This window comes from Liolophura sinensis, chromosome 1 (genome assembly GCF_032854445.1).
Source record: "Liolophura sinensis isolate JHLJ2023 chromosome 1, CUHK_Ljap_v2, whole genome shotgun sequence".
NCBI lineage: Eukaryota > Metazoa > Mollusca > Polyplacophora > Chitonida > Chitonidae > Liolophura > Liolophura sinensis.
The window spans coordinates 88,480,284-88,504,855 of record NC_088295.1 but is presented as its reverse complement, the minus strand read 5'-3'; the positions used below and the strand labels follow the sequence as shown (position 1 = coordinate 88,504,855).

General features: G+C 40.3%; 1 protein-coding gene across 1 annotated transcript; it reads right to left on the bottom strand.

The window, feature by feature from the left end:
- Positions 1-33: 33 nt before the first annotated feature.
- LOC135465277 (atrial natriuretic peptide receptor 3-like) lies at positions 34-23,391 on the bottom strand. The gene is made up of 6 exons (XM_064742595.1): positions 23,190-23,391; positions 9,754-9,995; positions 2,867-2,975; positions 1,094-1,267; positions 330-430; positions 34-177 (listed from the first exon to the last, which is right to left on the bottom strand). The coding sequence occupies exons 1-6, from the start codon at positions 23,389-23,391 to the stop codon at positions 34-36; spliced, it is 972 nt and encodes a 323-aa protein (XP_064598665.1).
- Between the last annotated feature and the right edge of the window lie 1,181 nt (positions 23,392-24,572).

Here is a 24,572-nt window from a genome sequence, read left to right as displayed (position 1 = left end):
GAAAACATGATCCTGTTGAGTACAACAGTGATTTTACTCACCAAGGAAAACTCTGGGATAAATTCGGTTAAAAATTTCCTGACGATCTTCAAGTTCAAAACCATCTTCTATTGCCTCTTGTACTGCAAGTCCGTAGGCGTAGAAAGAGTCGAATATCAAACGTGGCGTGAAATACATCTACAAATGTAACACAATACCCTGATGCAGGTTATGAACAATGGCTCACATGCTATAATACCATTCCTAAGTTGTATATACATGTAGAACAAAACTTTATAAAATTTTCGTGAATAAAACCGAATGTACCAATCCATAAAAATGATCCGTACGTTGCTTTGAGCACCGCTCATCAAGGCGTTCGACAGGTTTTGATAGAAGAGTAAATACTCCGTGTGGTTGTAGTCGTCCTCAAATGTTATGTCCAGGAGTCCTATAAACACAGAAATACAAGTACAAACATTGTACAAGTGCAAGATCAGACATGGCTGTGAAAGGTCAGCTACCTTCAGAGGGATGCGGTTTTCCTAAAAAACAATTCATAACTTTTTGATGTATATTTGTGTACACGGGGGCTTCGTGAGCGCAATGACCCATGAACCTCCCACCAATGCAGTTGTTGTGAGTTCAAATCCAGATCATGCTGACTTCCTCTCCGGTCGTAAGTGGAAAGGACTGACTGCAACCTGCGGATTGTCGTGGGTTTCCCCTGGGCTCTGTCCGTTTTCCACCCACCATAATGCTGACCACCGTCATATACGTGAAATATTCTTCAGTACGGCGCAAAACACCAATCACATTAATAAATAAATATATCTGTATATAAGTAAAGCAGATAGCACGGAAATAAGAAGTGTGACCAGCACGGAATGAATCACCGAACCTAAAACAAACCCTAAATTATGGCATCAACCAGTTGCGTAGAAAGCAAAGTCGACCCTATACCAACACATTAGTGGCCCTGGGCAAAGACACATTACAAAACGGAGCTAGTTAGATTTCCGATTCAAAAAAAAAAAAAAAAAAGATTGTACCATGCGAAGATACATAATTTGCCGAAGAAAGATATGCATATCGTCAGCGTGAGTGGTCTCACCTTCCATAGCTATGTCCAGAGCTGATCTCCTCGCACGGTCGCTCTGTCCTGCCAGCAACAGTTCTCTGCTCATCAAAACCGTCATAAACACAAAATCCCCATTCAACATACCGAGTTCATCTGCCAGTAGCAATGTATCCCCTATGTCTTCATTGTTGCCGAAGAGGACGAACACTGCAAACAACAAAACATCAAATATCATGACAGACTTCAAAAAACGATTTTAGTGTCAGGATAATGCTGGTCCACGTTATCACACATGGGATGTTAACTACAATGTCAGGATAATGTTGGTCCACGTTATCACGAATGGGATGTTAACTACCATGTCAGGATAATGCTGGTCCACGTTATCACACATGGGATGTTAACTACAATGTCAGGATAATGCTGGTCCACGTTATCACACATGGGATGTTAACTACAATGTCAGGATAATGTTGGTCCACGTTATCACACATGGGATGTTAACTACAATGTCAGGATAATGCTGGTCCACGTTATCACACATGGGATGTTAACTACAATGTCAGGATAATGCTGGTCCACGTTATCACACATGGGATGTTAACTACAATGTCAGGATAATGCTGGTCCACGTTATCACACATGGGATGTTAACTACAATGTCAGGATAATGCTGGTCCACGTTATCACACATGGGATGTTAACTACAATGTCAGGATAATGCTGGTCCACGTTATCACACATGGGATGTTAACTACAATGTCAGGATAATGCTGGTCCACGTTATCACACATGGGATGTTAACTACAATGTCAGGATAATGCTGGTCCACGTTATCACGAATGGGATGTTAACTACAATTAACAAATAGCTCACGATTGCTCTAAAAACCTTGATTTATGGGCAAAGTTTACAAATCAATCTTTATACATCACCATTAGGGATTTTGTCTGGCTATCAATCTGTCCGTCCGTATTCGTTTCCGGGCTGTATCTCCAATTGTTTTTCCAATGTTTTTTGGTGGATACATACATACACAGATGACGATGTGTCGCAACTCACATTTGTCCATTTGCTCTGTTGTCATGGTAACCAAATTGCCACTTCCTAATGTATTCTATATCAATATATATGATTTCGTATCCCGGTTATAACTCCAACAGTTTTTCACATAGACTTTTAATTTTGCTGGATACACTTATACACAGATTAAGATGTGTCGCGACTCATATTATCCATTTCCGTGGTTGTCATGGCAACCAGATAGCCATTTTCCTTACATATACTATACAAATAGAAATAACTTCTTGTCCAGGTTACAGCTCCAACTATTTTCCGCATGAGGTTTTCATTTTTGGTGGAAACATTTGTTCACTTGCGTGGTTGCCATGGTAACCACATACACATCGTCGACACCCACGAATATTCCCCTCAGGGGTTATACTCGCCACAACGTTGGTGGTATTTTTTTTATACATTTCAAACCAGTGCATTTGTTGAGGCGCATTTTGTGTTCACCTGATCTCTTGTTAACTGAGGTCGGATATGAAAAATTCAGCTTACCACTTAATTACAGTGGTAAGAATTTTTTTTCTTTACTTCCGAGCTACAGTATATTGAACATTTTCAGTTCTAAATCACAGTCTGAATCTTGGTTTTGTGGAATATGCTCAAGATTCTTAAGCAAACGAGGAGTTTCAATATGACTCTGAGGTATTAGGTTTACTCCGATAAACCTGTCCAAGTTTAAGGCCAACCAATAAGACACGTCCAAACGTCACGCAGAAGTGATGTACCGGATCTCACCTCTAGAGTTTGACGCCAGTTTCCTGAGGAAATGAATGGCCAGATTCCCGTGTTCGTGGAAAGATCCACTGAAGGCTGCAGCTGTGAAATTGTCTTCCTCCAGTTTAGCCTGATGTAAATTGAGGAAGGTGAAAATAAAAACGCTAATATCGAATGTGTTGATTAAAGGTTACAATGTATTTCACGAGCTGTTTCACTACAAAAACATCCGTAGATATGAATGAATGAATGGATGAGTGATTATGGCTTAACGCCACATCGGCAATATTTCAGCTATATGGTGGCGAGAACAAGGTGAAAACATAAGACGGTTAAGGTTTTCGATATGACAATATGAACATCAAAAATAAAACAAAAAGTACAGACATGTTTAAAATCAGATAAGAAAAAACCAAAACAGTTAAAACTCGAAAACCAGCATATTTAAAAAATAGTATATCTGGACAGCTATATGTATATAATTGTCCATCTATAAATATTTCGGACAATTAAAATTTATATTTTATGATATAGGCCAATGGCCTTCAAATATTTTATGATAACATCGTCAGCGATGCTGTCAAATAAATCATATATAGATTTGACTGTGTAAAATCTTTGCCGAACATGAGTAAAGTCTACACAGTCAACCAGGATATGGTTGATGCTGTATTGAGCATCACATCCAACACACTCAGGAGCACTGCTCCCATCCAAGACAAAATTGTGTGTCAGATGAGAATGCCCAATACGACACCTCGTTAAAACTACTCGATCTCTGCGAGACATTTGACAAGTATAGGCATTGTAGCCAATGACAGGATAAATGGCATGCAGTTTATTGTGGATCTGCAAGACCCATTCACCCTGTCAAAGGCGATGAATATATTTAAGAATATTAGACTTCACGTCAGTATAAGGGATTTTTTAACCCGAGATACAGGTTTATACAGGGTCGCTTTTGCTTCCCTGTCCACGACTGTGTTTCCATGAATACCAATATGACTTGGTATCCAACAGAATATAATATCTTTACCTCTTTTAATTAGTTTTCGGTGTTTGGCTATTATCTCAAGTATCAATGGATTTTTAAATTTATTATTCTGAATCGCCAAAAGACAAGACAGCGAGTCGCTGCATATCACTGCCCTCCGGGCATGCCCAGAAGAAACATATGATAAGGCCAGGAGTATAGCCCTGGCCTCTGCAGAAAAGATAGAAGATGAAGGTGGTAGACGAAGAGAAGTGACCCGCTGCTCTAAGACAGCCTCAGCCGCAACCCTGTCCCCATCCTTTGACCCTTCAGTATATATAAATTCATAATCCATATAATCAGCCTTGATTTCAGCAAAACTTGAATTATAAGAGGATTTGTATTTGATTTATTATATTTACGTAGATCAAATATTAGTTTAGGTTGTGGAAGAAGCCATGGAGGAGACTCCGGAAAAGACACCGGAGCTATATCCTCCAGTTTGATGTTAGCATCCACAATATGGTCCCGTATACGAAGAGCAAACGAAGGGATCTTGTTAGGACATTTAGTATATTTGTCTACATATAATGGATTGAAAACACAGTCGTAGGCAGGGTTTGTTGGATGTGCTTTAAGTTTTGTAGCATATTGAAGGCTCAGTTTTATACGACGGTTGTATAAAGAAGGCTCATTTGCCTCCACGTATAAACTTTCTACTGGCGAGGTTCTAAAAGCACCAAGGGTGAGCCTCAAACCTTGGTGATGGACAGGATCCAACATTTTAATGTACGACTTCCTAGCGGAACCGTAAATGATGGATCCATAGTCTAAGTTAGACCTCACCAGAGAACGATATAAATTAAGTAAAACTGATCGGTCAGCACCCCAATCGGTGCTAGACACGACCTTAATTATATCGAGAGACTTTGTACATTTAGCTTTAAGCATTTTGATATGAGGTATAAAAGATAGCTTACTATCAAATATTATACCTAAAAATTTTGTTTCTCCAACAATTTTAATCTGTTCACCAAAAAAACTGAGCTCAGGGTCAAGATGAAGTTTCCGTTTATTACAAAAATGCATACCGACGGTTTTAGACGTTGAAAATCTAAAACCGTTTTCAGTTGTCCATTTCTCAATCTTATTAAGACAAAGCTGCAACTGACGTTCGATATTATTCATCTTCTTAGCTCGGTAGCATATAAGGAAATCATCCACGTACAAAGAACCCTCTGTGCCTGATGTTAATGTTTTGGCTAGGCTATTTATTTTTATGCTAAACAGAGTTGGTGATAGAATGCTGCCCCGGGGTACACCCATTTCCTGTTCATAAGAGACAGAAAGAGTGGACCCAACCCGTACCTTAAACTGACGATCAGATAAAAATTGAGATATAAATATAGGTAATCGACCTTTAAGTCCCATATCCGCGAGGTCTTTTAAAATACCATACTTCCATGTGGTGTCGTAGGTCTTTTCAAGGTCAAAAAATATGGACACCACATGTTCATTATTAACAAAACCATCACGAATAAAGGTTTCAAATCGAACAAGGGGATCCATGGTAGATCTACCTTGCCGAAAACCACATTGAATATTAGATAAAAGCATGTTGGATTCAAGAAACCAAAGAAGCCTATCGTTGATCATCCGTTCCATAGTCTTACAGACACAGCTGGTAAGAGATATGGGACGGTAATTATTTGGATCAGTATGATCCTTACCCGGTTTGGGAACCGAGATAATACACACCTCCCTCCATGACGGTGGAAAATTACCAGTTATCCAAATATCATTAAGTAAGGCCAAGAGAGTCTCCAGTGGCTCAGCTGGTAAATGATTCAGAAACTTATAATATACGTTGTCAGGACCACAAGCAGTATCGTGGGCCTTTCTTAATGCAGTTTTAAGTTCCTCGATATTAAAAGGACGATTATAATCTTCTAAATTCTTAGAAGAAAAGGGCAATTTAATTTTCTCCCTCTAGTTTTTAATGTTTTGAAATTCTGAAGTATAATTCTCTGGAGAAGATTTCTTGGAAATTGTCTCAGCTATTTTATTTGCTATACCAGATGGAGAAGTTCATATATTACCTCCATCTTTCAAATGCTGGACTTTGGCTTTATTATTTTTGCCCTTAAGTTTCTGAACCATGTTCCAGACCTTACGCATAGGTGTTTTTGACGTAATGCCCAAAACAAAGTTCCGCCAACAAGATCGTCTCTTGGACTTGAGTAATCGACGAGCCTTAGCTCTAAAATTACGAACCTGGTCTAAATTATTATCAGTCGGACAATGATTAAATCTGCGTTCAGCCTTTTTACGGTCCTTTATGGCTTTACGACAGTCATTGTCGTACGAGGGTTTACTTTTTGATGTGGGATTTGTTGAGGTCTTAGGTATAGTTTTATCGGCAGCTCATAATACAAGCTCGTTAAATTTTAACATAGGATCATTTGCTGCTTTGAGAGTCTCTGAAGAGATATCAGCCTCACAGAACATCTCAAATGCGATCCAGTCTGCTTTATCGAATTTCCACCTAGCTACACGTTCTAAAGAATTAGAAGTGATATGTTCTAGGATTATAGGAAAATGGTCACTACCACAAAGATCGTCATGCACCTTCCAAGAAAAATCAAGGAGAAGTGATGGATCTGTGATAGTGAGATCGATAGTAGAATAAGCGCCATTTACCTATGTAAATAGGTATTAGAACCATCACTGAAATAACATCAGTTCATCTTTCGATTAAAAATCTTCCAAAGTTTTGCCTTTACCGTTTATATTATTACTGCCCCATAAGGGGTTATGGGCATTAAAATCCCCCATAATTATAAAAGGGGATGGAAGTTGTTCTTTCAAGTTATGTAATTGGGAGATTGACAAAGAAGAATGAGGAGGAATATAGATCGAACATAAAGTAACTGTTTCCGACAAAGAAACACGGACGGCCACAGTCTGAAACTCAGTAACGAGATCAACAGGACAGTGAATTATATTATTATTTACGAAAATAGGGGAGCCGCCACAAGCTCGCTCTTCTTCACCAGAATAATTGCTATAAAGTGTATAATTTTTAAGAGATAATTTATCTTTGTCAGATGTCTTCAGGTGAGTTTCCTGAAGACACAGGGCAACTGGATTTAAAGATTGAACTAGCTGTGTTATTTCAATAAGATTTACCTTAAGACCTCGACAATTCCACTGTATAATTTTGTCTAAAGAAGACATCATGGAGGTAGGCGTATAGGGGATTCATGTTTGGACCGAGGACGACCCTTTTTGGGAGATCTACTAGGAGACCTCCCAGGTGCAGATGACGTATCCATCGCGTCTGCACATGATGTTAAGGATCAACGTCCTCCAACGATCCAAACTTATTAAAAGTTTGGATAGGGTTTCTAGTGGCCTTAGAGCGACGCACAAGGGGGCCACTAGGTTTATCCCTTTTATGATTTTTCTCACATTTATTTTTGTCGCCCGTTGTTTCCTGTGAAGAATCAATGGGTTTACAAGATTTGGATTTATTATCATATGATGTGCTGTCAGACAAAGAAAGTGCTGGATAATCAGGTAAAGTATCGGGTATTTTAGAAAGGTTTATATCAGTTTGTGACGATGAACTGGCTGTGTTATTTAAGGGTTTTATGACCAGTTTCTGTGGGTGTTCTTTGCCAATAGGCCAAGTAAAAGTTGTTTGGACCCCCACAGAAACTGTGGTTTTCCTTACAACATTTGCATATGTAGAGGTAGTGAGGACATTCGTGGCAGAGACCAGACGCTTAGCTTCTTGATACGATATATTATTTTTACATTTTAAGGTTATAATTTCCTTTTCTTTTTTGAAGAGAGGGTAGTCCTTGGGAGAAGTCATGTGGGCTCCACTACAATTCACACATTTTACTGTTTTTGTGCAGTCGAAGCCCTCATGACCTGCTCCCGCAGATCTAAAGCAGACCAGTGTGTTGCGGCATTGACTCCTGCCATGGCCAAACCTCTGACAGGAGAAACACCGGGTGGGGTTAGGTATAAATAACTCCACCCTTACACTTTATGGTCCAATACATATAAATTTTAGATGCTGGAAGGGATGTTTTATTGAATGTTAACATGTAAGTGTTCGTTTTTACCAGATTTCCTTCTCTTCTAATTAGGATGCGCGTTTTACCTTACTTACTCCTTGGTGTTTTAGTTCTTCAGTTATTTGTTGTTCAGTCATTTCGGTAACGTCCTGGTCTCTGTCACGAATTATACCATGACAGCAGTTCAATGTATTATGAGGAGAAACAGAAACAGGCTGCTCTCCTATATTTTGAATTTTTAGTAAATTTAGATATTGTTGTTTTCTGGAGCATTCAGAATGTTTCCAGATTTCATTTTCTTAACTTGTTTTAACGTTCCAGCATAACTTTCTATTGTTTTTTTTCAATACAAATGGATTGATTTTCATTTTTCCGTGATTTTCATTTTTATTAGATATTACTAAGAAGGCAGGAAAATAATTATTTCCTTCTTCAATATCTAAGGGAACATCATTTTTTCCTTTTTTTAGCAGCCACCGCCTTCTACACTGACCCCGAACAGGAGTATTTGGAGAAAACCCAACTTGACATCACAGTATGTGAAAGAATAACAAACAGGATCAAGAGTAGGGCTTGACGTGACCAGCCGATTGATCGGACCGGGTTCATCCGAACTCCCGTCTCTCTCCAAGTAAGGGCCAAAGTGGCGTGTTGGGCGTGAGGATCCCGCAAGACCAACACACCCTCAGCCACCAGGATCCCGTCCTCGGAGATTACGGGTCGAAACCCACGGCAAACAGGTAGCTCCCCGGTTGCCTCTCACACAACCGAGAAGATGTGAGCCTATTATATTCACCGGGCTCACACAGGAGAGCTCTAGGTTAGTCGTCTTTTACGACAAGCTTGCCTAGAGGGCTGAGGTCCTATTCTTATCACCCCGGAAACCCCACGGGGGGCCGTAGATATGTATATTAGGGTTGTAGCCACTGTCATTGAATCCCATCCGCTCAGGAGCTGGTAAATCCCTCCCAAATTTCGACTCCGTAACTAACCATTCCTTGTTTTTCTTCAAGAATCTCTGTTCAATTACTCATGGGAAATTACAGATCTGCTAAGTCATACCATCGATGTATTAGCAGCCTTTAAACCTCTCGTTGTCAGTTAAGTACCATTTCAAAGTATTTTAAAGTCGACCAAGTGCATAGACTACATAGAGCGTAGAGTCAATGTGTTCTGTAGAATAAAATTAACAATAAATTAAAGCTTACAAAGCCATAAAATAGCACCTTTTGAATCGTAATTTTCTGCTGCTCTATAAACTATCAACCATTTTTCCAATTACCCAACCAAAAAAGAATCTGTTTGTACTGTCTCTAAGCTACATGTACTCACTAGTTATCGATTCTGTGCTTTGAAAACAAGATTAAATTTAGGCATCTTTTTCCTGTGTCACTTGCTGGAGAGTAATGCAAGACAATAACACCAAAGGGTGGGGGGTGGAGGGTGGGGGTGTTGGGGTGGGGGGTGGGGGTGGGGGGGGGGTTGCCCTGAACATTACAGCATAGGTGTGGTGTCTCTTTGTGACTTAGCTTCGCCGCATTACGGCACGATCGAGCCATACGTGTCTGTCCGGAAGCAATGGTGATTATCGATTCAACAGAAACAATCAACGCTCTACATATTTCTAACTGATAACATCCCATGCCCTTGAGTAAACAATTCAGAAGATCAGTATTATCGCTTGGACAATTACTATTTGAGTATATGTAGGCCTATTGCCTTATGTTAGACCTCATGTAGGCCTGTTTGCCATACCGCGTTGCCACCAGGTGAGAATGTGGTAAAACTAACTTAATTTCTAAGTTTCTAAAACTTTAGAATATTTAAGAGATATAAAAATGTCTTACCTTTAAGAGTTTAGCCACATTCGTCCGAGGAGCGATACATGTGACATGATCCCATCCAAAATGTGTTACAACTGCCCTCACAAAGCGATAAATCCCATCTAACTTTGTGATGGTTCGCGAGAAGAAAGCGTACTTCTGTTTGTCGGAGAGGTTGTCCGACATACAGCTGAAGCTAATCATTGGCAGTTTCCAGTCAGAAGATAAGCGAGCGACGTTTTCACAGTCCGCGTCACATTGTGGCCCTTAAAAAAAAAGAAAAAATGCATCAACCACGTTCATTCTCAATGTAGGCCAACAATGGACAGTAAATTGCAGTCATCGAATGTAACTAATGCTTTTGTGACTAGCCCACAGACCCACAAACCGAGCTATCCAGTCAGAGTTAACAGCCCAGTTATTTGCAGTCAAAGATTCTCACAAATACACGCAACCTTCTTAACTATCGTACGATGTACCATTTGAGATGACTAAGTTTTAAGTAAGCCAATTGCAACCGTCGCTGCACTGTAGTAAGCACTGTAGGAAATCATATCGTTTACATATAACCTGAAATCTCAATCTGACTGAAGATATGTTCAATAATGGTGGTTTCGGAATCACACGTTTTGCTCTTTTTAAATACTAAGGTGTTCAAAGGTTTCTAGGTATGATACAAACCAACCGAACTAGTTTCTACCCGGCTGTCATCTTAGATCTTTATTTAACAACCGACAGCTCAGAGGCACAACCCTCTATCAAAATTTACCCGGATTGTCTGTGCAAATGTAAAGTCATCCCTACAGGCCGAATATATTTCCCTTCACCGGTCATCATACATCCGAAAACTTCGCCAGTGAGACGTTAAACAACAATCAAGTAAACAATCTGGCCATGAGTCCACTGCAAGTGGGGGCATAAACTATTAAGACTTCCCCGCAGGTGGTGGTAATTCAATGAGCTGTAAACAACACCACCCAATGCCCCTGCTAAAAGTTCCCGCAGGTGGCTGTTGGAACACAGGCCATTATCACGGGCAAATCTTTGTACAGACAGCGCTACTTTCACAACCTCTCGTGATGCACTGGTAGTGGTACCTCACAAACTATTTAAGCAATACGGACGATTGCCGCTCACATTTCCTGGCCTTACCTCACTGCAGGTGGCGGCACGAACCTTGAGAAATATGGGCGAGTGCCGCTGGCATTACCTCATGGTAGGTTGTGGTACTTTCACAACCTGGTAAACAACACGGGTGAGTGCCGCTGGCATTACCTCATGGTAGGTTGTGGTACTTCCACAACTTGCTAAACAACACGGGCCAGTGCAGCTGGCATTACCTCACGGTAGGTTGTGGTACTTCCACAACTTGCTAAACAACACGGGCGAGTGCCGCTGGCATTAACTCACGGCAGGTTGTGGTACTTCCACAACTTGCTAAACAACACGGGCCAGTGCCGCTGGCATTACCTCACGGTAGGTTGTGGTACTTCCACAACTTGCTAAACAACACGGGCCAGTGCCGCGGTTACAGCTTTACGGGCTGTTGAAGACTCGCTCCATCACATTTGTACCGGTATTGACTGTCTTGTGTGTTTTGAGTGGAGCAGGATTATCAAACCCGAATGTAAATAAAGCATTTATGCTCTGGTTACTATAAGGAGGGGCTTCAGACTTTACCGCTGCTTGTTGGTTTGATTTAAAACACTTGAAATACCTGGTACGTGGTACAGGTAGGGATTGGGATTTGTGGTAACATTTCAGCGCGTAGAAGGTTAAAAATTATTATTTACACACGTATCAGGAAATTTACTGAACAAAGTCTCTCGTCTAAAATAGACATGAAAATTTAGTTCAAGCAACGTGTTACAATACTTGCTACAGTGCCATACCTGCTAGATTTTTTGTTGGAGCATAACTCTATATATCTTGTAGAAACACAAAGAAAGGAGAAGTTGGTTTGTTTTTTGAAATCCGCGCATTTAGACCATTTCACAATGCCTGAATAGGGGCAGTTTAAAACATCTGTATCATTGATCATGTTGTATCAGGTAATGGCATTTAACAAATGAGATGTGTGACGAAAACTTTTGATGTTCAAACCTAGAACACAACAAGGTTTGTAAATCACACCTAAATAGCACTAATGATACATTAGTATGATTAATCTAGGCGTCATATCAGACGTTCTGATACCAATCGTGGGGCCTATGTGGCCGAGGTAGTTAGCCCGCCAGCGAGGCGCAATGATCCAGGAGCCTCTCACCAATGCGGTCGCTCTGAGTTCAAGTCCAGCTCATGTTGGTTCCCTCTCCGGCCGTACGTGAGGGGGTCTGCAGCAACGCGCGGAAGATCGTGGGTATTCCCCGGGCTCTGCCCGATCTCCCTCTACCATAATGATGGCTGCAATCGTATAAGTGAAATATTCTTGAGTACGGCGTAAAACATCAGTAAAATAACGTTCCAGGCCAATAATTGCAAGACTAATTTCCAAAACAACGTTCAAAAGACACATCCATCAAAGAGCTAAGAAAGTATGTAGAGTACAAAAATGAGAACGAAATTGCTTGAAATTCCGGAAAACTGTTTGTCAACAGCCTATACAGGTATTCCGTTGAAAACAATTTCTAACTATACCTGTTCTCGTATGAATTCGACTATATGCACAAGTTATTAAAGACTAATCTGTATCAAGTTTGATCTTCCTCATTCACTAGACGGTACACTCATGACCTCCTAGCGTTAAAGGCAAAGAAAACACTAAAATGAGGTATGTGTCAGATGAAAGACCATTCAAAACTGCCCAGGGAAGTAGCTGGATTTGTTCTTTTGAAATTGTTTAACCTAGTAAAATTCATTTGAATATTTTATTCTGTTGTGGCCTGCAATGACTACAGTTGGATCAGTGACGTCACATAACGTTTTTGCTACTTAACACACATTAGACTGCTACATTTCATCATTCAAAATGCATATACGTATAGATCTATTAATGCATTCACTGATTTGACCTTGAACGAATTCTTTCAGACAAAAAAGTGTAGATGACTTAATTGATACCTTGTGGGTCACAAAAGACCACCGTAGAATCTGATCTTTTGACACAGTTTTACTCGGTCAGAAAAAAAATCCAACCATTTTCCTGGACAGTTTTTAATGGTCTTTCATGTGATGTATGCTTTAGCCTCCAGTGGTCGTTGCCTTTAAGAAATGCGCATAAAAAGATATATGCAGGCCTGTGCTAGATTCAAAGGGAACTTCAGAGTCTTCAGATCGTACATCTTATCTTGACTTGCATTTATACGAAGACCACTACAGTTTCCACTTATGCTGACTGCCACCTTGATTGTAACTGTTCGTATATATAACGTGGTAGACAATACGTATACACGGTTAATACATGCATGGTTTGTTCGAATTTCCTTAGATATTACTGGTGAGATATCCAAGCAACTCACTAAACAACGAGATACGTGACCCTTGTATGTATAGTGGATACATAAGTTATACATATCTAAAAGGTACAGATTTCCCGGGTTCTGTTCAGTTTCCTCCCACCATAAGTGAGATATTCCATATTAAATATTAAAAAAAACAAAAAAAACAAAACAACAACAAAAAACAAAAACAAACAAACTAAAACAACACAAATTTAATTCACAGAACTTTTAGATCATTGGCTGTTGTGCATTAACATAGGATGAAGAATGTAAAATGTGCTGCATGTATATTTTAATGTTTGTCAAACTATATCATATTGCACTATAGAATGAGAGAGTTCGCTTTTGTTGATGACTCCCTTGTCCTGGGCGCTGATCTGTACATTATGTACATGCGCTATTCGGATATCAAGCCATCCATCACAGTTGTCAATACATTTATGAGTGAAACAATCTTTGAAAATAGCCATACTGTTAACGCTATCTGATTTGCGGGCCGATCGAAGCGTGTATTGCCACGACAGACTCATTAACGTCGAGCGATAAGCAGGCAATCGCAGAACCTAACCCCTTTGTTCCCCAGATTCAGGTACAACAACAACTATCCGTATAGGCCTACCCAAGTATAGATTGGACTGACCAGCTCAGAAAATGTGAAAGAAGCCAATTTCCAAGCAACGCTCGACACCAATCCTCAAGAAAAAGAACAATGTTTCGTCATGATCGGCAACACCCTTTTGATGCCATGGCCACAGGTCACATTATGGCCATGTTACGTGTAATCCGCAGGTCACATAATGGCCATGTTACGTGTAATCCACAGGTCACATTATGGTCATGTTACGTGTAATCCACAGGCCACATTATGGTCATGTTACGTGTAATCCAGCACATCTGGACTATAATCTCGGAATAACAACACGGCAGTTGATCCCAGTATGAGGTTTTATGCCAAATGAAGTCATGCACGGAATTGCACAAGTATATTACAAAGGCAAGGTCCCAGTAATAAATAATATTATTTATTTATTATTTTTGGATTTATTTGATTGGTGTTTTACGTCGTACATACTCAAGAGTATTTCACTTATACGACGGCGATGATCACTATGGTGGGGAAAAGCGGAACATTAAAAGGGTTGCAATCTTCCCATTTACATGATGTAGAACTGTAGATGACGCCTATATAACCATCTTCTACTTCCATAAGCTGCCATACAGTTCAGACGCATTTCGATTCTTTAAATCTTTCTGAGGAATGGTACAGTTTATCAATAGTGATGAAATCCTCTATGAATACGCCTACTTCTTAATAGTTTTTTGGGGATATCGGCTTCAAGTTCCTACAGCAGAGATTTTATATCGTTTTACCAACGTTTGCGTGGCTTTGAATGTTTTTATCTGAATCCGGTATAATTTATTTATTTACTTGATTGGTGTTTTACGCAGTAGTCAAGGGTATTTCTCTTATACGACCACGGCCAGCACTATGGTGTGAGGAAACGAATCCGACAGAAAAAGACAAAGACAGAAGGCTTTGTCAAATGGTTCCGGAATACACGGATACTGCTATCATGTCGACGCCACAGCCTGTTTAACACTGATAGACCATTAACTTACTGCATCAGTGTAGAACAGGCTGTGGTATAGTCGTTATATGACGCTGTCCTCGAGTAACACATTTGCCTAATCGTGTATGTATGTATACTTGGGGCTTAAAGCCTTGTTTAACATTATTTCCGTCAGACTGCGGCGGTGTTTCCTTGCGACAGGTTATATCAGTGCCACTTTTGCGCTGCATGGAAAGCCCCAACTGGCACTTTTTGTGCTTTTATACTAGCCAGAGTTCTTCACGTTTTTGCAAATCATTTTCTTTGGAAAAGAAAAAAAGAATTGTCAATAATTTTTATACGTTAAAGAGACTTGTATACAAATACAAAATCAAAAGACCACTTATATCAACAAGACTAAAGTATATAGTAAATCTAAAATCTACATATTTAATTAAGTACCTGTCTCAAGTAATTTGAATTTCATTTAAACATTGCAAAGTTAGAAAAAGCTAATTTCATGATTAGCGACATTCCACGAATAAACGCACCTTTTCCCAGTTTATTTGCGAGGTTACTTGGTTTGGGAAAATGCAACATTTCATCCTCATAAGTCACAATATACCATTAGGCGTAATGGATGATCAGACGCTCGACATTGGCTCCTGGGGCATAGTTTTTTTTGTGTGTTTCTGACATTCCCCGGAGATCTCAGCCAGATTACTATAAAATTTTGCGAGTAGTGGCAGTGAAGTTAAGCTAACGTAGAGAGCAACATGTATGCTGTAAGGAGTGTGTCTCACTTCCAGTTCCACTTCCAGGAGAGCTATGGGTTCCGCAATCAAACATCTACTGCATCACGTGATTAGTTAATCGTGCACTATTCAGAATTCAATAATCACTCTAGTCACTTATTAAATCGCAAAGAGTTTCCACTATGCTTTAACTTCTCTTAGGGGCCTCCGTGACTCCGCGCTAGCACAGTGTAATGACCCAGGAGTCTCTCACCAATGCGGTCTCTGTGAGTTCGTCCAGCTCATGCTGGCTTCCTCTCTGCCCGTAAGTGGGAAGGTCTGTGTGCAACCTGCGGATGGTCATGGGTTTACCCCGGGCTCTGCCCGGTTTCCTCCCACTATAATGCTGGCCGCCATCGTATAAGTGAAATATTCTTGAGTACGGCATAAAACACCAATCAAATAAATAAATAAATAAATAATAACTTATAACTTATAAATAATAACTCTGATATCTGTCCACCTCCATGAGCCATGAAGTCTTCTTATACGGTACTGTTTGTAGAGCTTAGAGACAGGTTAATCATTTAATAGTTCAACAAAAGCTTGTCATCGACCTGTACATCGTAAACGTTGTCAACACCAGCCATGTTGTCGTGGTACATGAAACTGTAGTGATATTTGACTGGACAAAAAAGTTTTGGCTCAGCATTTCCTGAGAATCAGGACAAAAAGCACAGATTTAGAGCACGAGAAGCGATCAATATCAAACACGTTGCATATTTCCCTGACCGCCTCTTGAGGGAAAAATCCCAGTAAAATTACTGCACTAAAACAGTCAAACGGAATTCACGGTAAATAACAGTGGGAATATTACCGCACTGACACAGTCAAACAGTATTCCCGGTAAACAACGGTGGGAATATTACTGCGCTGACACGGTCAAACAGACGTCCGGGCAAATAACAGTAAGAATATTACTATAATTCCGCATCAGTAACTGCATGTGTAACAGTTACACACAGACAAGCAGAAATCCGTGTAAGCTATCGTGTTACTATAATTCCGCACCAATAACAGTATAACATAATTTTATTTATTTATTTATTTGATTAGTGTTTTACGCCGTACTCAAGAATATTTCACTTATACGATGGCGGCCAGCATTATGGTGGGTGGAAACCGGGCACAGCCCGGGGGAAACCCACGACCATCCGCAGGCTGCTGCGAGACCTTCCCACGTACAGCCGGAGAGAAAGCCAGCATGAACTGGACTTGAACTCACACCGACCGCATTGGTGAGAGACTCCTGGGTCATTACACTGCGCTAGCGCGCTAACCGACTGAGCCACGGAGGCCCCTGTATAACATAATAGTTACACACAGACAAGCAGAAATCCGTGTAAGCTATCGTGATACTATAATTCCTCACCAATAATAGTATAACATAATAGTTACACACAGACAAGCAGAAATCCGTGCAAGCTATCGTGATACTATAAGTCAGCACCAATAACAGTATAACATAATAGTTACACACAGACAAGCAGAAATCCGTGTAAGCTATCGTGATACCATGATTCTGCACCAATAACAGTATAACAAAATAGTTACACACAGACAAGCAGAAATCCGTGTAAGCTATCGTGATACTATAAGTCAGTACCAATAACAGCATAACATAATAGTTACACACAGACAAGCAGAAATCCGTGTAAGCTATCGTGATACTATAATTCCGCGCCAATAACAGCATAACATAATAGTTACACATAGACAAGCAAAAATCCGTGTAAGCTATCGTGATACTATAAGTCAGCACCAATAACAGTATAACATAATAGTTACACACAGACAAGCAGAAATCCGTGCAAGCTATCGTGATACTATAAGTCAGCACCAATAACAGCATAACATAATAGTTACACACAGACAAGCAGAAATCCGTGTAAGCTATCGTGATACTATAAGTCAGCACCAATAACAGCATAACATAATAGTTACACACAGACAAGCAGAAATCCGTGTAAGCTATCGTGATACTATAAGTCAGCACCAATAACAGCATAACATAATAGTTACACACAGACAAGCAGAAATCCGTGCAAGCTATCGTGATACTATAAGTCAGCACCAATAACAGTAGAACATAACAGTTACACACAGACAAGCAAAAATCCGTGTAAGCTATCGTGATACTATAAGTCAGCACCAATAACAGTATAACATAACAGTTACACACAGACAAGCAGAAATCCGTGCAAGCTATCGTGATACTATAAGTCAGCACCAATAACAGCATAACATAATAGTTACACACAGACAAGCAGAAATCCGTGTAAGCTATCGTGATACCATAAGTCAGCACCAATAACAGTATAACATAACAGTTACACACAGACAAGCAGAAATCCGTGTAAGCTATCGTGATACTATAAGTCAGCACCAATAACAGTATAACATAGTAGTTACACACAGACAAGCAGAAATCCGTGTAAGCTATCGTGATACTATAAGTCAGCACCAATAACAGCATAACATAATAGTTACACACAGACAAGCAGAAATCCGTGTAAGCTATCGTGATACCATAAGTCAGCACCAATAACAGCATAACATAATAGTTACACACAGACATGCCATAAATCCGTGCAAGCTATCGTGATACTATAAGTCAGCACCAATAACAGTATAACATAACAGTTACACACAGACAAGCAGAAATCCGTGTAAGCTATCGTGATACTATAATTCCGCGCCAATAACAGTATAACATAACAGTTACACACAGACAAGCAGAAATCCGTGCAAGCTATCGTGATACTATAAGTCAGCACCAATAACAGCATAACATAATAGTTACACATAGACAAGCAAAAATCCGTGTAAGCTATCGTGATACTATAAGTCAGCACCAATAACAGCATAACATAACAGTTACACACAGACAAGCAGAAATCCGTGTAAGCTATCGTGATACTATAAGTCAGCACCAATAACAGCATAACATAATAGTTACACATAGACAAGCAAAAATCCGTGCAAGCTATCGTGATACTATAAGTCAGCACCAATAACAGCATAACATAATAGTTACACACAGACAAGCAGAAATCCGTGTAAGCTATCGTGATACTATAAGTCAGCACCAATAACAGTATAACATAATAGTTACACACAGACAAGCAGAAATCCGTGCAAGCTATCGTGATGCTATGTCAGCATCAATAACAGTATAGCATAATAGTTACACATAGACAAGCAAACATCCGTGTAAGCTATCGTGATACTATAATTCCGCGCCAATAACAGTATAACATAATAGTTACACACAGACAAGCAGAAGTCCGTACAAACAATTTTGACGGTCAGTTTGTGATAATTACAGACATACAAACAGAAAATCGTGTTGACAAGAATGACATATCACTACAGGCATGCTGTAATCTGTGTAAATAACAGTGACATTCTAAGTGGATTAAATCGCGTTGAAGAACAGACTGGCTCATGGCAACTCATTAGTATGTGTATACATCAGAAGTGGAAATCAACATACAACAGCTGTACTCATCACGCACAAGTGAGAGGCACAGAGATTACCCAGATCTGACCTTGTGAAATAGCCAAGCGTAATGCCCTTCATACGAACAATCTTGATAACTGATTGGACACGTTGGCAGATCAAGGTATAACCATATCTGTGCCAAAATACTGTAACTGGGTGTCATGTATGGTGTCAGTGTTCTGGGTCTGGGTTTCATTTCTGGTGTCAGTAGACTGTGTGTCATGTCTTTCACATTATAACCGATCGCTATATTCACAAACCTGGAACTCTGCCCTGTCGCCTGAAAAATAGGTTTAATTTACTGAAAAACGGGAAGTAATTTTGAATTCATATCTCTGAATAATAAGTACCATACCGCCAGAAATACCACAAATGCAACCGAGGGCATCCAGTCGTGGATTATCTGAACTCACCAAACCGCCATTTTCAGACCACGTGATCACGTTGCTAAGGCGGCTATTTCTAAAATTAAAATCACGCTCTTTTATCACAATAGTTGTTTATTGTTGCCTCTGCTCATGGTTAAAAGATTATTTAAAGTTAAGACTCCCAGAAACGTTGTCTGTCGCCCTTTAACTGTGTATATTTACTTGGTATTAATCCACACGCTCAGCGTGTATCTTTCTCTCGATTATGCCGACTGCGGCCTACTCGATTCATAAATAGCGATTACCGGTTGTCCAGCCGGTTGTCGATGCTGCAGTCACATCTGTGTTAATTATGACGCGATAGTCTTTATTATTCACGGCATCAAATAAACATAGTTTATATTCCCCGTATGTTAGCTATGAGGCAGCTAATGCAGTTTGTCAGGAAATAGCTTTATGACGTTGTGCATGATCACCCCGTACTTGCACATTTGTAAGGGAACTTGCTGCTGCAGTTTTACTGTTAGACTTCAGATACATCCGGGGATAGTCTCACAGCTCTAAGTACGCCTTACACGTTAAGGCACATGAAAATGACACTTACTACATCTCTAAAAGGTCACTCATTCCGAAACCATGAACTCATCAATTCGCGTGGTCTCAAGTATTACGAGTATTGTTTACTCAAGACGTACTCAAGATTTTATTGCGGTTTATGGGTCGAAGAAAGCGAGCCTCTCGAGTAAACCACCGTCCCTGACCAGGTACCGAACAAACCTCTTGACTTAACTGAATGAGTTAAGCTGAATGATTCAGCGAGTGGCCATATAAAATTTGGGCAATGTGAAAATATCAAAATAAACATAGTACATGCTTTTCAGCGGGTGTTTTCAGGTTAATTGCACAGTTAGCCCCCGAAGCAAAACCGTTATCAGAAATTACTTTCTTGTACTGAAAATCAATAACACATATTCAGCTATGTGAGCATGTAGCCGGGACAAGCTAAAAGAAAATGAAGCACCTGTCAATCTTCAAAGGGCAATGGAACGAGCCAAGTGACAAATGATTCACTTTCAGTATTAAATAGTCACGGGTGTTCAGACACAAACACCAAGATCTAAAATACTGTTATGTTTCAGTGTCGGTTGCTGATGATGGTGGATTCCCCCGCGTATTTTCCTCACATCATAATGTTACCCACTGTCGTATAAGTGAAAGGTTTTCAGTCATATGACGACGAGGAGTCATAAGGTGCGTGTAGATATACTGACGTGCGTGTAGGTATACCATTTTCTTGTGGCAACGCCACTGAAGTATCATGCCGAAGACACCAGACATGACACCCCACCCAGTCACATTATATACTGACACTGGGCCAACCACTCCTGGTTCCTTGCTCTAACCTATCAGAGATGAGAGCCAAGCCAGGCAGCAAAAAGTCTTTGATTTCACTTGACCCGGGTTTGATCCAAGATCTCCCGACATCGAGGCGGACGCTCTCACCATTAGGGCACCAAAGCGGCAAAACTTAAGAGTATGAGTATAGAATAAATACCTATATTAGAAGGGCATTAACAAGGAACAAGCCAACTATAAGCATAACGATTGGTGTGGGCAATTAATGAGCTATATTTTTACCTACCCAGAGATATACTGCACTGAAATTTACGATAGGCTAAACATTGGGATATTGTACTGTCAGAATACACGATAATTTGTGGCTACTAACATGAAGACGTCCCATATTAACCTGTATCCCTCGTGAAGGCTGCAGCGACCTAACTATACTGTTTTCCAATCGTCGTGTTGTGTAATATGGTGTGCCTAGGAAATGATATCGTTTTATCGAAAATCAGTTTAGCTCATTGAGTTGATTTTGGGGCTGCTTTCCAGGAACTCTGTCGATGAGAACCATTCCTGCGTTAAACAAGGCCGTTCCGGACATGCTGTGAAATCAATACAGTCACGTTTGATTTCCCGGAAAAGTGCGATGTGTATCAAAATCAGACAGCACTTTTGGTACGTTAGAAGCCTGCTACACCGCCAAAAGAAATCATTTCATGAACGAGGAGAGTTGATTTAGTATTGAAAGATTCATTTCCGATGGATATATACAAAGTACTGTATAAAACAGCTATGTTTATTGATGTTTAATGAAAAACTGCAATTACATCAAATGTCAGACATATAAAATACCATCTGCACCCCAGTAATAAGATTGTATTATTATACTATACATATTTAGAGCTTAATGAAAATGTCTTGACACACTACTAAGAATTAAATCCAGGTCCACTCTTGTAACTGAACATTGCACAGAAGTAGGTATAGTTGTGACTTGGCAATATGTTGATAAATTTAAGAGAGAAAAAGAAAAGAATCCTGATATAGGAGTGGTAGTGTTGCCAATGCTGCCTTTTAACAAGTACCGGGCTTACTTACATGTCCTATGCTCGCTGCCATCTGTAAGGTACATGTAGGTGTAACATACAAGTGATTAGGGTGGCTCACCCGACCTAAGCATCAGGCTGGTCAGATACTGCGAGATAAACTGGATCCCATATCTAAGTAGGTGTAACATACAAGTCAATAGGGTGTCTCACCCGACCTAAGCATCAGGCTGGTCAGATACTGCCAGATAAACTGGATCCCATATCTAAGGTAGGTGTAACATACAAGTCAATAGGGTGGCTTACCCAACCAAAGCATCAGGCTGGTCAGATACTGCCAGATAAACTGGATCCCATTTCTAAGGTAGGTGTAACATACAAGTCAATAGGGTGGCTCACCCGACCTAAGCATCAGGCTGGTCAGATACTGCCAGATAAACTGGATCCCATTTCTAAGTAGGTGTAACATACAAGTCAATAGGGTGTCTCACCCGACCTAAGCATCAGGCTGGTCAGATACTGCCAGATAAACTGGATTCCATTTCTAAGTAGGTGTAACATACAAGTCAATAGGGTGTCTCACCCGACCTAAGCATCAGGCTGGTCAGATACTGCCAGATAAACTGGATCCCATTTCTAAGTAGGTGTAACATACAAGTCAATAGGGTGTCTCACCCGACCTAAGCATCAGGCTGGTCAGATACTGCGAGATAAACTGGATCCCATATCTAAGGTAGGTGTAACATACAAGTCAATAGGGTGGCTTACCCGACCAAAGCATCAGGCTGGTCAGATACTGCCAGATAAACTGGATCCCATTTCTAAGGTAGGTGTAACATACAAGTCAATAGGGTGGCTTACCCAACCAAAGCATCAGGCTGGTCAGATACTGCCAGATAAACTGGCTCCCATATCTAAGGTAGGTGTAACATACAAGGGAATGTGGTGGCTTACCAGAAGGGACATCTGATTATTCTTCTCAGATGTGACTTGGCACCTTATCCATACGGCCTTTGCCTTTCAGTTTCCTGTTGTTATTTATTCTTTATTTTTGAGCCTACTTAGTTCATTTGTCGATAGTACCAACTCAATACGAAACGTCTTAATAACGTGTGAATTCCAAGCATGCATAAATTATTAGAGCAGCGGCAATAGAAATAACGGGAATGAAGTATAAGGAATTGAAGAAAAGGGAAAACAAAGACCAAAAATGATTCACAGATGTAGTTATAGAGAAAAAGACGACTTGAAAATAGAGATAGACAGGAAATAAAGAAAAGAGAACATAGAGGACAACATGAGATATAGGACAGCTAAAACAGGATAATGCTATAATAATGAGATAATGAAGAATGGTGTGGACGAGAGTTTAGTCACTGCACACAATACAACAAACACGTAAATTTTCTTTACCTATTACGGCGTCCAAACTTTCTCTGGTGTTGTTGTTAAGGGTTGCCAATTTCACCAGTTGATACAGTCCATCAACATTTGAACAGTCTGATCGGCCGGTGACAACCTTGAACCGGTACCCACGGGACTGCAAACTGAAAAAGCTTGGATCCTTGTTAAGATGTTCCACGGCCATGTCTGCCGCGGCCATTAGAGGCGACATCTCAGGAATCTTTGTGGAAGAGGAATAGATAAATCCAATATGGATTGTTTGGTTACCGGAGACCCGTGGTACAAAGTTAAAGAGCATCACCAACACGGCCAGCGACGGAACACTCGCCATCCATCGTTCCTGCTCCGATACAAGAATTGATTTTGAATCCATTGTGTTCATAGTTGCTCACAGACAGACATTTCTTCGATATAATCAGGAACTCTCGTTTCGACTGCCTGCCTCAGTGTTTCATCATTGAACTGTTGTAGCAGGTAAGTCGGTTCCATTCCACAACATAACTAAAATAAAACACTTCACCTGTGAATCCCGGTTGGGGGTCGTAAGTTACGTCCGCAAGTGAGAGGTAGGGGGCGTCAGAGCCGTTTAAACGTCTGCCTCATATCGATCGTTTCTGGATGGGCTGAACAGAGTCAGGAAGGCGATCATAGACAAGACCCGTCCTCGGGCCATCAATATTATCTAGCTGCTGTCTAATGACAAATATTGCTGGAAACTAAAACTGACGGTAATCACAACATTATGAATTCTCTTTCCACGGAAAGGCATGTCTTTCCGTAATGCAGTGATTCGAGAAAAACAAAATATATGGCGTTACATATACGATGTATCTAATAACAAAAGCTTACACCATATTTGACATTATCGATGTACTTAAAGAAGGTTGGCTTAATACAAGGAAATACGCTAATCCTCAAACAAACTTCACAGAGTAAGGCTATACATATCCAGTAATTAGAATCAAATTCTCTATATACTGCTTATATACTCCGTTCGCACGTGTGAGGGTCTCCCAGCAACTTGCGGATGATCGTGGGTTCCCCTGGGCTATACCCGATTTTCTTCCACCGTAATGTTGGCCACCGTCGCACAAGTGAAATATCCTGAGCACGGCGTAAAACATTACCTGATAAATAAATGAACTATTAGCTGCTCGAAATGGCGGAAGACGTTGCTGAGGCCCTGGTACATAAGATTCAGATGAGTTCAAGGACACAAACAAGTTTACACTAATCAAGGATGTATCCTAGAGCTGACAGCCATGTTCAATCAAGAGCCTTGCTGGAACTGTCCATACATCAATATGATCTCAGTTCAAGGACACAAACAAGTTTACACTAATCAAGGATGTATCCTAGAGCTGACAGCCATGTTCAATCAAGAGCCTTGCT

Excerpts from the sequence above, each read along its gene's own strand:
- LOC135465277 (XM_064742595.1), bottom strand. The coding sequence starts at position 23,391 with ATGTCGCCTCTAATGGCCGCGGCAGACATGGCCGTGGAACATCTTAAC. Across the intron at positions 9,996-23,189 it reads AAGTTTGGACGCCGTAATAG|GGCCACAATGTGACGCGGAC; the intron begins GTAAAGAAAATT and ends TTTTTTTTTAAG. Across the intron at positions 2,976-9,753 it reads ATGTGGCTAAACTCTTAAAG|GCTAAACTGGAGGAAGACAA; the intron begins GTAAGACATTTT and ends AATTTACATCAG.